General features: G+C 48.4%; 1 protein-coding gene across 2 annotated transcripts in view; it reads right to left on the reverse strand.

Moving 5' to 3' along the window:
• Positions 1–12,346, reverse strand: part of CLCN4 (chloride voltage-gated channel 4) — a 63,799-nt gene that overhangs the window by 18,789 nt on the left and 32,664 nt on the right. For both annotated transcript variants that reach the window (XM_021684124.1, XM_044911508.1), the window contains exons 5-8: positions 9,856–9,978; positions 2,065–2,271; positions 1,863–1,943; positions 135–680 (exon numbers count right to left, since the gene is read on the reverse strand). In XM_021684124.1, the coding sequence (XP_021539799.1) occupies positions 135–680; positions 1,863–1,943; positions 2,065–2,271; positions 9,856–9,978 (957 nt within the window). The remainder of the gene's footprint in view (positions 1–134; positions 681–1,862; positions 1,944–2,064; positions 2,272–9,855; positions 9,979–12,346) is intronic.

Below are 12,346 nucleotides of genomic sequence, written 5' to 3' on the forward strand. Positions count from 1 at the left end.
CCACCCCCGTCGCCATTTTACCCTGGCAAGGAGGAGGAGATGAACTGCCCCCCACCCCCGTCGCCATTTTACCCTGGCAAGGAGGAGGAGATGAACTGTCCCCCCGCCCCACCCCCTCCTTCCCCTTCACTGACCTTCATGCCAAACGTAAAGATGGTAATGACGATTTTGAAGATCAGCGCCAGGGCCAGCTGCCACATGGCCGTGTAAACCCCGACGCCGGCCGGCCGGTCCGGGATGTCATCCACAGGCCGGGTCATGTTGGGGTCGTTGATGTAGTCACAGAGCTGGGAGGACTCGAGGGCGCCGCAGTCATTGAACAGCTCGGAAATGAGCTCGCTCGTGCTCTGGCGCGTGTAGGGGTTGGGGTAGGCGCTGATGGCGGTGATGGCGGTCACCACGATGACCTCCAGCACCGGGTACTTGCCCAGCTTGGTGGTTTTGCGCCTCCTGCACCAGGCGATGTTGCAGCGGATGAAGAGGGTTCCCCACAAGCCTCCGAAGACCCCAAGCAGGATGAAGGGGAAGAGCTCGGCCATGTACCAGGGCGTGTGGTATTCCACGTAAAAGAGAACGAGACGGCTGTTCCCAAAGGGATTGATGGATCGCAGCGTGAAGGCTGCCACCAGGGCCGCGAAAAAGGATCTCCACAAGGTCTTCAAGGGAAAGTAGTAACTGACCTGGGACGAACAAGGAGAAAATGAGACTGGCCGAAGAAAGGGCTGCCCTGAGCCCCCAGCCCCTGATCGGCAGCCACCCAGTGGGACAGTCACACGGACCAAAGATGGGCAGTACTGACTTCCTCAGGCTAGGGTTCATTATCACCAAGAGGCAACAATGAAGTATTTAAAGGACTCGGTGTCTAAAAGTGGAACAGATGCTAGTCAAGATGTGTCTGAGCTATTTTTTAAGAGAAATGAAAATACTTCATCCTAATTCTGTTTAGGTCACAAAGACTCTCTTAAAATCAAATAAACCTCTGGATCTGATTCTACAGACAACGGAATAGGTCAAGGGTTGGAAAACCCTGGCCCGGCAAATGTATTTGTATGGCCCATGAGTTAAGAATGGATTTTTACGTTTTTAAATGCTGGGGGTCAAAAAGAAATATTTTGTAATATTCAACATATTCAAAAGAAAAGCAATATTTTGGGGTGCCTGGGTGGCTCAGTCGGTTGGGCATCTGCCTTTGGCTCAGGTCATGATCCCAGGGTCCTGGGATCGAGTCCCGCATTGGGCTCCCTGCTCAGTGGGAAGCCTGCTTCTCCCTCTCCCACTCTCCCTGCTTGTGTTCCCTCTCTCGCTGTGTCTCTCTCTGTCGAATAAATAAAATCTTTAAAAAAAAAAAGAAAAGCAATGTTTTGTGACATGTGAAAATTATATAAGATGCACACTCCAGCATCCACAAGGAAAGTTTTATTGGAATGGGGCCATGCCCACTCATGTGAGTGTTGTGTGTGGCGGCTTTCCCACTATAATGACAAAGCTGAGTAGTTCCAACCGAGACCGGAAGACCCACAGAGCCTAGAATATTTACTCTCTGGCCCTTTGCAGAGAACATTTGCTGACCCCTGGAATAGATCCATTCGGGTTGCCAAAAACAGAAATGCCTCATTAAGTTAGGAGAAAGAGAGACTGCAAAATTAAAAAAAAAAATTGGCAATTTTTAAAATAATACTTGAAAACATATTTAACAGCAAAAACTGTGGCTTCTTAATGAGCTGCAGGAATCTTGTCAATACTCCTTCGAATGCAGTCCTCAAAGGGTTGGAGATGGAGGTCTCCCGCTGTGCTAGCCATCGACATGTTCCTCAGCCCCCGGAACCACGAATCCCGTCCCCCCACCCGCCACCCCTCCTCACCTCCTCAAGACTGAAGAGCACACCCCCGATTGGAGCCCCAAAGGCCACGGAGACTCCGGCAGCGGCGGCGGCAGAGAGCACCTGCGAGGCAAAGAGCTCTGTGTAAGCCCCCAGCCCTGCCATGCAAACCTGCAATGCAGGTGAGCCGGGACAGGGCTTCCAGAAGAGGCCATCACTGCAGATCGGAGCGGAGCCTGCTCACCTCGCGCCTCTTGCCCTCGTTCTTGCTGTACTTGGAGAAAAGGCTGCTGAAGAAGTTGCCACAGCAGCAAGCCACGTGCACCAGCGGCCCTTCTTTCCCCAGGCTCAGGCCGGAGGACACCACCAGCACCAGGGTGACGGTCTTGATCAGCAGGGTCCACTTCCCCAAGTAGCCCCTGATGATAAAGCCGCTCAAAATGGTCTTTATCTGAAACAGAGGATGGAGAACGAGGGTGAGTGAGCCGCTGTGAAGCCGCAGCGAGGGAAGTAACTAATTCCCCAGCACTAGACTCACTTGATCATACCAAGGAGAAGCTACTTTAGTTTTGGATCTGACTATAATTTCATATTAACAGAATTTATAACATATAATTTTATATTAATGTTAACTTGAAACCATTCGATGCATAGCACATCTTAAGAATTTCTAAAGTAGGGGCGCCTGGGTGGCTCAGATGGTTAAGCGTCTGCCTTTGGCTCAGGTCATGATCCCAGGGTGGTGAGATCAAGCCCCACATCGGGCTCTGCGCTCAGCGTGGAGTCTGCTTGTTCCCCTCCTCTGCTCCTCTGCTCGCTTGTGTTCTTTCTCTCTCTCAAATAAATAAATAAACTTAAAAAAAAAAAAAAAGAATTTCTAAAGTAGGGGGCGCCTGGGTGGCTCAGTTGGTTAAGCGACTGCCTTCGGCTCAGGTCATGATCCTGGAGTCCCAGGATCGAGTCCCACATCGGGCTCCCTGCTCGGCAGGGAGTCTGCTTCTCCCTCTGACCCTCCTCCCTCTCATGCTCTCTGTCTCTCATTCTCTCTCTCTCAAATAAATAAATAAAATCTTTAAAAAAAAAGAAAAAAAAGAATTTCTAAAGTAGGGGCGCCTGAGTGGTGCAGTCGGTTAAGCATCCGACTCTTGGTTTCAGCTCAGGTCCTGATCTCAGGTTCACAGGATCGAGCCTTGCGTCAGGCTCCATGCTCAGTGCAGAGTCTGCTTAAGACTCTCTCTCCCTCTGCCCTTCCCACCACCACCCCTCGCCGCACTCTCTCTCTCTCACACACACACACAAATAAATAAAGAAATCTTTAAAAGAAAAAAAAAAGAACTTAAAAAAAAAAGAATTTCTAAAGTAATAAGAGATCATAATGAGGACTGAAGAAGTAATTATCAGGGTCTCATTTTCTTTATGGCATTTTATCCTGTTCATGTTACCCTCTGTTGTGTTGAAGAGAAACATGTATCTGTTGATTTTAACTGTTAATTTTTGATTATCGAGGGAAGTTCAAGATAAAGAGACAGAAAGCTGGCGAGCTCTGTGACAAAGCAAATAGAACAAAAGGTCAACTCAGCTGTAGGTCGGGGTCGGCAAACTATGGCCCGCGGGCCAAATCCAGTCCACTGCCTGCTTTTGTATGACCCACGAACTAAGGGTGCTTTTAACATTTTTTAAATGTAGTTTATAAACAAGACTACTAGTCTTTTACTGAGAATAGTTGCTAGATTTTGCCTCTCGGCTCACAAAGGCTAAAATAGTGACTCCCTGCCCTTTACTGGAAAAGTCTGCTGACCCCTGCTGCAGGCCAGGGGTATGGGAGTTTACTGCGCAATTATTTCAACTTTTCTGTAGGCTTGAAAATATTCTTAACACGATGTTGGAAAAAGAAGGGGCTCAACATTCTAATAACACATCTCCAGGGGATGTAAAGATGATTGACGCCAGGACAACTCCTTCCCTTCCATTGAATCCTGCCCTCTGGTATTGAGAAGGACTTTGACTACCGGTAGAGTCGTCTTGCTCCATTTTCAGATCTGCCACATTTTGTAAAGGCCAAAAAAGGCAAATAATGGCTTTCTTCCTAATGGTGCAGTCCGCCTTACGCTTTTAGAATTCAACTGGGTGCCAATCTCAGTGATGAATTTCATATACTGGAGTCCTCTTTACCTAAAACCCCTATCTTTGGATACAGAAGTATCACCAATGGGTAATTTTTTACCTTCAACCTCTCCCAACAACTGGCTGAAATGGAGTGAATGTTCACTGTGTGAGGTGGCAATTTACAAGCCTATGATGAGTGAGTCAGCCAATGAAATCTGTGGTCAATTTCGGTATTCCCGCTGCATAACACACAATGGGACAAGGTTATCTCTTGTCAGTGTCAGGATATTTGCATATCTTCAAAGTGCCTCCTAGTGGACACTGCTCTGCCCAGAAATCAATGTCTCAAAAAGCTATTACAGGTCATATGATACATATGACCTCACTGATATGAGGAATTCTTAATCTCAGGAAACAAACTGAGGGTTGCTGGAGTGGGGGGTGCGGTGGGAGGGATGGGGTGACTGGGTGATAGACACTGGGGAGGGTATGTGCTCTGGTAAGTGCTGTGAATTGTGCAAGACTGTTGAATCTCAGATCTGTACCTCTGAAGCCAATAATGCAATATATATGTTAAGAAAAAAAAGAAGAAGAAGATAGCAGGAGGGGAAGAAATGAAGGGGGGGAAATCGGAGGGGTAGACGAACCATGAGAGACGATGGACTCTGAAAAACAAACTGAGGGTTCTAGAGGGGAGGGGGGGTGGGAGGATCAGGTTAGCCTGGTGATGGGTATTAAAGAGGGCACGTTCTGCATGGAGCACTGGGTGTTATGCACAAACAATCAATCATGGAACACTACATCAAAAACTAATGATGTAATGTATGGTGATTAACATAACAATAAAAATTTAGGGGAAAAAAAAGAGCTATTACAGTCCTCAAGCCCTTCTCAAGGCCTTGACGTTCACTGGAATCACCTGGGGAATTAGATACCAGTGAGGACTGGCTCTCCCCCTGGAGATTTGATGGAGTTGGTCTGAGGCGTATCCCAGGCATGGCATACAGCCATGGGATATACCTGGGGATACAGCCTCCCCGGGTAATTCGAAAATGCAGCCCAGGTGGAGAATCACTGCTCCATTCCTGAAAAGAGTAGTACGGGTATTCCTCATTTCTCCTTACTCAGGGGACGGTCCCAAAACACTCTCCGGCATCATGTCACCTTTGGCGATTCGGGGCGGGTCGTGAAGTGAGCTAATCCTCAAAATTTTAAAGGCGTATGAATGGAGCAACGTCACCTCAGGCATTATTGATAGAGATCTGTTTCTTTATTTGAGAGAGAGAATGAGATAGAGAGAGAGGGCATGAGAGGGGGGAGGGTCAGAGGGAGAAGCAGACTCCCTGCTGAGCAGGGAGCCCGATGTGGGACTCGATCCCGGGACTCCAGGATCATGACCCGAGCCGAAGGCAGTCGCTTAACCAACTGAGCCACCCAGGCGCCCCGATAGAGATCTGTTTCTTAATTCACAGAGAAAGACCACGTGAGTGAGCGTGCAGGCACGCATTTCCCAAGAACTCAATGAGCTCCTTCCTTTAAAGCACGAGTGAGGTCTTCTAGCTAGACAGTCGGACAGTGTTTCCTGAACTAGCCTCTCACTAATGGCGGACAGACTACCGGTGGTGAAAGTGGTCTTTAACTAGTGGTAGTTGGCTTATTTGAGCCCGTGCTCGGGGGATCGCAGATCTCTTTATTTAAGGGATGTTTTATTATGCCTGCCACAGTCCTGCCCTTTTGTGTTGCCTCGAATAAAATTATCTATAATTTTTTGTCAGTTAGTTAATGTGGATTTGGACCCTAGGGTACAGTTTAAGAGTGTAATAGCATTTAGAAGATTACAAGCATCTAAATTACCTGAGCCTCTGCCAGCCACGACATGTGGTGAAATGAACAATGTAATAGGTATTTTGTAATTCTCTATAATGATTTTATAAAATTGTCATGATCAAATTAGGGACTAAAGAAAGCAAATTCATTCCCGGGAAATGCCAAAACCTAATCACTTAGTATGAATTAATAGAGACCGAATCAAGCAGTGCTTTCACGGGATGTATTGGGGTGGTTTTGCAACTTGTTGGTGTTAAAGGTAAAACCTTTCTGGTAAATAAATATTTGTGAGAGTGCTCACTTTTTGTAATGAACTGAAACATCAATTCAAAGCAAGAGGACGTGATTTCTTATAGAGTCAACAGGGGTTCTACCAACAAAGCAAACAGTGACAGAAAGAGGGACACCCTTGCCTTCTTCTCTCTAACTCCCCATAGCCAAGAACACTTTTCAATGTGCTTTATAGAGCTTAAACAAGAGCATTTATTACACAAAAATAAATGTCCTCTAAATCTGCATTTTTAAAAATGTTTCCAGGGGCGCCTAGGTGGCTCAGTCGTTAGATGTCTGCCCTCGGCTCAGGTCATGATCCCAGGGTCCTGGGATCGACCCCCGCATCGGGCTCCCTGCTCAGCGGGAAGCCCGCTTCTCCCTCTCCCACTCCCCCTGCTTGTGTTCCCTCTCTCGCTGTGTCTCTCGCTGTCAAATAAATAAAATCTTTTAAAAATAAATTAAATAAATAAATAAATAAAATAAAAATGTTTCCAAAGGAACGTCCATTCCAGGCAATCAAAATGTTTCAGAAGCAAACGCTAGGGAGAATGCGCAGTCTGTAAATGTGCCCAAGTGCGCTCTGACACTTCAAGCCACGGACGAAGGGTTTATTTTCTGAATAGCTCAGTGAGTACCTTTGCTAAAATGAGGGAGAATGGGCCTGCATCTCAATTCGAGTGAAGTCGGTTTACACAGCTAGCCAGGTTTTGACTAGGAGGTTCTTTTTATGCATGAAACATTTATCTACATTTCCTTTTTACTCTGTCCCTTTCCTCCAAGAGCTGGACCCTAAGGTTAGGAATTTGAAGCTGTCCCATAGTAATAGTGAGAATTCTGCTACTACTGAGTCATACTAACCAAAACTTAATTATAAAACCTCCACTGGGTTCCTGGCACTTAAAAAGATTACTGTGGGGGCGCCTGGGTGGCTCAGTCAAGCGTCTGCCTTGGGCTCAGGTAGTGATCCCGGGGTCCTGGGATCGAGTCCCGTGTGGGGCTCCCTGCTCAGTGGGGAGTCTGCCTCTCCCTCTGCCTCTGTGCTCTCTCTCCCCTCCCCCCACCCGCTCGTGCACACTCTCTCTCTAATAAATAAAACTTTAAAAAAAAAGATTGTGAACTCTTTCACAAATTGAGAAATGAATCTGTTACATGTGATATATGGTTAAAAGTGTATTAATAAAACAAGCACCCTGTACCCACCAGCACATTTCAGAGAAGAGTGGGTACCTATGAAAGCCCTGTGTTTGCTTCCTCGGTGGAACCTTCCTGCTCCCCGAGCCCAATCATTTCCTTGCCTACCTTTATACGTTGAGCATACATGTGTGTCACTAAACAGTGTGTGGTTTCACTGTGGCTGTTTGTGGACTTTGTATAAATAGAATCATACTTTATATATTCTTTTGCCACTTTTTTCACTTGCTACAGCTCTCCTGAGTTTCATGCACACCAGTGTGTGGCTTGCACGTCCACCACATAGGGAACGTCATGCTCGGCTTCGGATTTAACTCCTTTCGAGTTCAGCTGTCACAAATAGATGCCCGCTTTGGACGAAGACCAAGTCCAGGCAGCCCCTCCCAGACAGAGCTCACGTCCAAGCCCCCTGTCTGTCTACAAGATCACAAGCTGAGCCATGTGTCTCTGGTTCTTGGAAGGGGACGATGGGATTGCCATCACCCCTTTTATTGCTGCTTTAAATTTTCCAATTCCCCATCGGCCACCTGCTCATTTTGGAAAGGTAGCTTGGGTCCAAAAAAGCCTACTGTCAGGCAGTGGGGTCATCAAACGGAGAGGCCAACACCAGTCTGTGCTCTTTAGCGTCCAGGGGGCCTTGGGTCTTAAGATACCAAATACGACACAGTCCGTTCTGCCGTAACGCTGGTTTTGAAAACACAAATTTGTTCCAGTGTGATTCAGGCATTGGGGAAGAACTAGAGCATAATGCAAATTTCGCGTCTGTTTATGCCCAATTTCATCTGGGAGAAACACGGAACTACGCAGAAAATGCCACCACCAGAACGGAGCTGCGCAGGAAGGCACAAAACGCACACAGCGTGGGCCTCCAACGTCTACCAGGTCACACGTGCGCTGGCGAGTCTGTGTTTCTTAACTGTTTCACATGTGTAAACTGGGCTACTGGGTTGTTTTTTTTTTTAAGATTTTATTTATTTATCAGAGTGATGGAGCACAAGCAGGGGAAGCGGCAGGCAGAGGGAGAGGGAGCAGCAGGCTTCCCGCCGAGCAGGGAGCCCGATGCGGGGCTCGATCCCAGGACCCTGGGACCATGACCCGAGCCGAAGGCAGATGCCCAACCAACTGAGCCACCCAGGCGCCCCTGGGCTACTGTTTTTCTAGGCTTCTATCTTTTCACATGCGTCGCTGATGAAGTTTCTGACTGTTGGGCTCCTGCTGCCGTTTGCTCGCCAGGGCGGAGGGCTTGCCCGTGCATTGCTGCACAGCCCGGGACCTGCAGGAACGCCCGTGCCGCACGGGAGCAGAACGGACTCTACAAAGGCAACAGCATGGTGCTGCGGCTTGCTCTTCCGGTTCCTGCCGCAGTATGTCAATGCAAACCAACAAAAAGTCAGCATGACATACTCTATTTTTCTCTCTTTCCTGAACAGGACAACGTTGGGCTTTGCTTTTGACAATCTTTCAATTACTCCAGCCCTGTCCAAGAACTGCCCGGAACAGCGGCTGTGTCGGCAAGTACCACCAAAGAGTGTGGGTGCAGGGGAGCAGGGACCAATGTGGGTCTGTTGCCACCAGGGTCGCATCTTTAAACTCACCATCTCCACCTCTAGGGGCACTGCTGAAGCACCAGCTTGATTATCGTGACAATATAAGAACTTTTTAAAAAACATATTTATTTATTTGTCGTAGAGAGAGAGCGCAGGGGGAAGGGGCTCTAGAGGGAGAGGGAGAGAGATTCCCAAGCAGATGCCGAGCTAATTGAGGAGCCCCACGCAGGGCTCCATCTCACGACCCTGAGATCATGACCTGAGCTGAAAACAAGAATCAGTCACTTAATCGACTGAGCCACCCAGACACCCCAATATGAGAACTTTTAAACTTCTTTCTGGCTAAAATGTTCACTCTCTGGCCTTTTGGAGGAACTTGCTCAATTATCATTATTGTAGCCTCCTAGATTTGAAGTTTAATCTCAGGCATTCTCCTCGATCAGTGAGGTCACCTCCCTCACACTTGGGTTACATGAGAGTGCTAGACGATATAAGAACTCTAACTCACAGGGGTGCATTCTCGGTGCATGCCCTGAATGTGGAATTACGTATTTTAGAGATTGCTATTACCCTGTCACCAGAGGAGCAAAACGTGGCAAGGGAGTTGACTCATAAGAGAGTTGACTCATCAGTCAACGTTCCGAGCAACAAACGTCCGTTACTGTCTTTTTTCACATGACGTCATAGATGCACTGACAAGTTTCTCAAGTGCCACATTTATGTATGTGGTTAATGAACTCAGATTCCACAGGCTTTAAGAGTTATGCCTGGTTTGCAAAGACAAGAATTTAATCATCTGAGAAGCAAAAGAGCATAAATCCTGAATACAGAGCATAAATCCTGAAGCCAGACAGCTGGGTTCAACTTGTAGCTAACCAGCTGTGTGACCTCAGGCAAGTTGCTTAACCTCTCTGTGCTTCAGTTTCCTCAACTATCACATGAAATATAGCAGAGCCTGCCTCAGAGGCTCACCGGAAGGACTCAATGAGTTAACAGATACCAAATGCTCGGGACTGTGCTTGGCACCTAAGTGCTACGTAAGTATTTGCTTTTCTTATTATTGGCACAAGAGAAATTCGGCCCCCACTCACCTCTGGTATACCCGAGCCACAGGCATATGGTGCAAACACGCGCACCAGGGAGACGGCCAAAAAGGCAAACAGCAATGCCCACAGGATGTACATGAGGTAATTCAGAATGTAAGCACTGGCACCCTGGACAACACACACAAAACAAGAAAGAACACGTGAGCCTTGGCAGAGCCGAGCTCCGCCCCCCCGCCCCCCGGCCCCCCGCCCCTCCCCCCGGGCAGCGGGAGCTTCGGGGGCTTGCGCAGCTTCGCGTCCGGCCCTGTGTCCGCAGAGAGGCCAGGGCTGGTTTTCTGAGCCGTTGCTCTTGCGACGGCAGGCACACACCAACCCAGCCCCGGGCGTCCCTCCGGGAGCTGTTTCCACGTGCCCTCCACCGGCGGAGATCTCCGCCTGCATGGATGCGGCGGACAGCCCTCGGCTGGCGTCGTCACTCGCGCTAGAGGTCATGAAAGGCGTGACGCCGAAAACTCTGCCGCGGAGCCCCTGGAAGGTTCGTCGTGTCCCGGCTGCGGTGCAGCGGCCTCCCCGGCCTTCATGAAGGCCCCACCCATGGCGGCGCAAGCGGCAGCACTGAAACCCGCTGTGGTCCCGGACCCACAGCATCAGCATCCCGGGGCACGCGGGCGAAATGCAGACTCTCTGCCCCGGGGCTGCTGAGTCAGACACCCCCCGGGGGGGGGGGGGGGGGGCGCGGAGCAAAATGTGCTTCAGCGAGCTCGCCAGGTGCTTTTAGAGGGAAAAACGCGATCATCTCCTTCAGAATAATGCTCTGAATAATAATTCCAAATTATCTGATGAATGAAGAATGCTCTCTGAACCAAACACGCAGTCTGGGGTCTTTGATGCTGAGGACCTGGTCTGCTGGGTGGAGACATTTCTCTGGGCCTCAGCTTCTTGCCACCATCTGGATTAGTCAAGTGAGGGGCGAAGGAAAGCGAGGTCACCTACAAGTCAGGCTATGGATAGGGCCACATGTGCGTCTATTAAATGCAAAACCACGTTCCAGGAGACCTGGAGGCCTTTACAATCACGTATATTCAACCCTATGCAAGAGAAATCGGACTGAGGAATACTCTTCACCCACTTAAAACCATACTTTTTTGAGATTAAAAATAACTTCTCATTCTTGCTAACAGTGATTCTTTGAATCAAAGTATAAATCTTAGAAACGGTTGAAAACATGGACAGCCATATTTCCCCCCCCCAAAAAAACATAGTGCAGGTAGGAGACAAGAAATAAAATATGGTGTCCAGCCAATTCTGCCTGCCCACTCCCATCAACCCAAATAGAGACTTTTGGGGGAAGTAATGGAGAGCACTGAGAATGTGTGAGATTTCAAGATCCCTGTCTACTTCTGAGATTGGAAGGAATTAATTTTCAATTCCACTGAGGAAGGGGTTTAGCAAAATGGCCAAGTGCACTCCACATATCCTTCAGCTGTGGTATCGGGCAAAAAAAAAAAAAGAGCGTGTGGTTGCAGGGTGGAGGAGAAAAGGGATAAAGCACATCCATCTTCCAGAAATACGTCCTCGCATTACCCCGCATGTGAATCTCGCCAACCTAGCTCCCCCGCCCCACCTGGGTTTCTGATCTGTCCATGACCCAGAGTCACCGTAATCGCCACTGAATTCAGTTACAAGTTAACCTTCTTCCCGAATGAAGACTTTTGGACAGATGTGAAGCTCTAAGCGCCGTGAAGGCAAGTGCCAGTCTGTAGTTCACCGGAACACTCCTATCACAGAAGGCTCAGAAACATCTTCCACAATGCACTCCTCAAATGCACTGGAAGACGAGTACTTAAACCACACTGAGATGGCACGTCACACCTGCTAGGATGGCTAGAATCGAATCCAGACTATCACAAGTGCTGACGAGGAGGTGGGCCAACAGAAACCCTCACACGCAGTTGGTGGGGTTGGAAAATGGCAAGATCACTCTGGAAAATATTCCTCAAAAGGCTTAACACAGAGTTGCCATAGGACCCACCAATTCCCCGACTAAGTCTAGACCCAAGAGAGATGAAAAATATGCCCACACAAAAACCTGTGTACAAACGTTCAAAACAAAATCGTTCCTAACAGCACAAGAGCGAAAGCAGCCCGTGTTCCTCAACTAAGGAGTGGATAAATACGGTCTAGCCGTACAATGAAACAGGATTCAGCCACGAAAAGGAAGGGAACGCCAATTTATGCTACAACATGAATGAACCTAAAAAACAGGATGCTGAGTGAAAGAAGTGGGACACCAAAGTCCACATCGTGTAGGATTCCACTTGGAGACAGGAGAGATCAGAGGTTGCTTAGGGCTGGTGGGTTGGGAGGAGTGGGGAGTGGCTGCTAATGGGTACCAGGTTTCTTTTGGGATGATGAAGGGTTCTAAAATTGTACTGTGGTGACGGTAGCACAACTCTGTGAATCTTCCACGAGCTAGTGCTCTGTACACTTTAAATGGGAGAACCATACAGAATGTGAATCATATCTCATAAAGCTC

Source organism: Neomonachus schauinslandi, chromosome X (assembly GCF_002201575.2).
Source record: "Neomonachus schauinslandi chromosome X, ASM220157v2, whole genome shotgun sequence".
In the NCBI taxonomy this organism is placed as follows: Eukaryota; Metazoa; Chordata; class Mammalia; order Carnivora; family Phocidae; genus Neomonachus; species Neomonachus schauinslandi.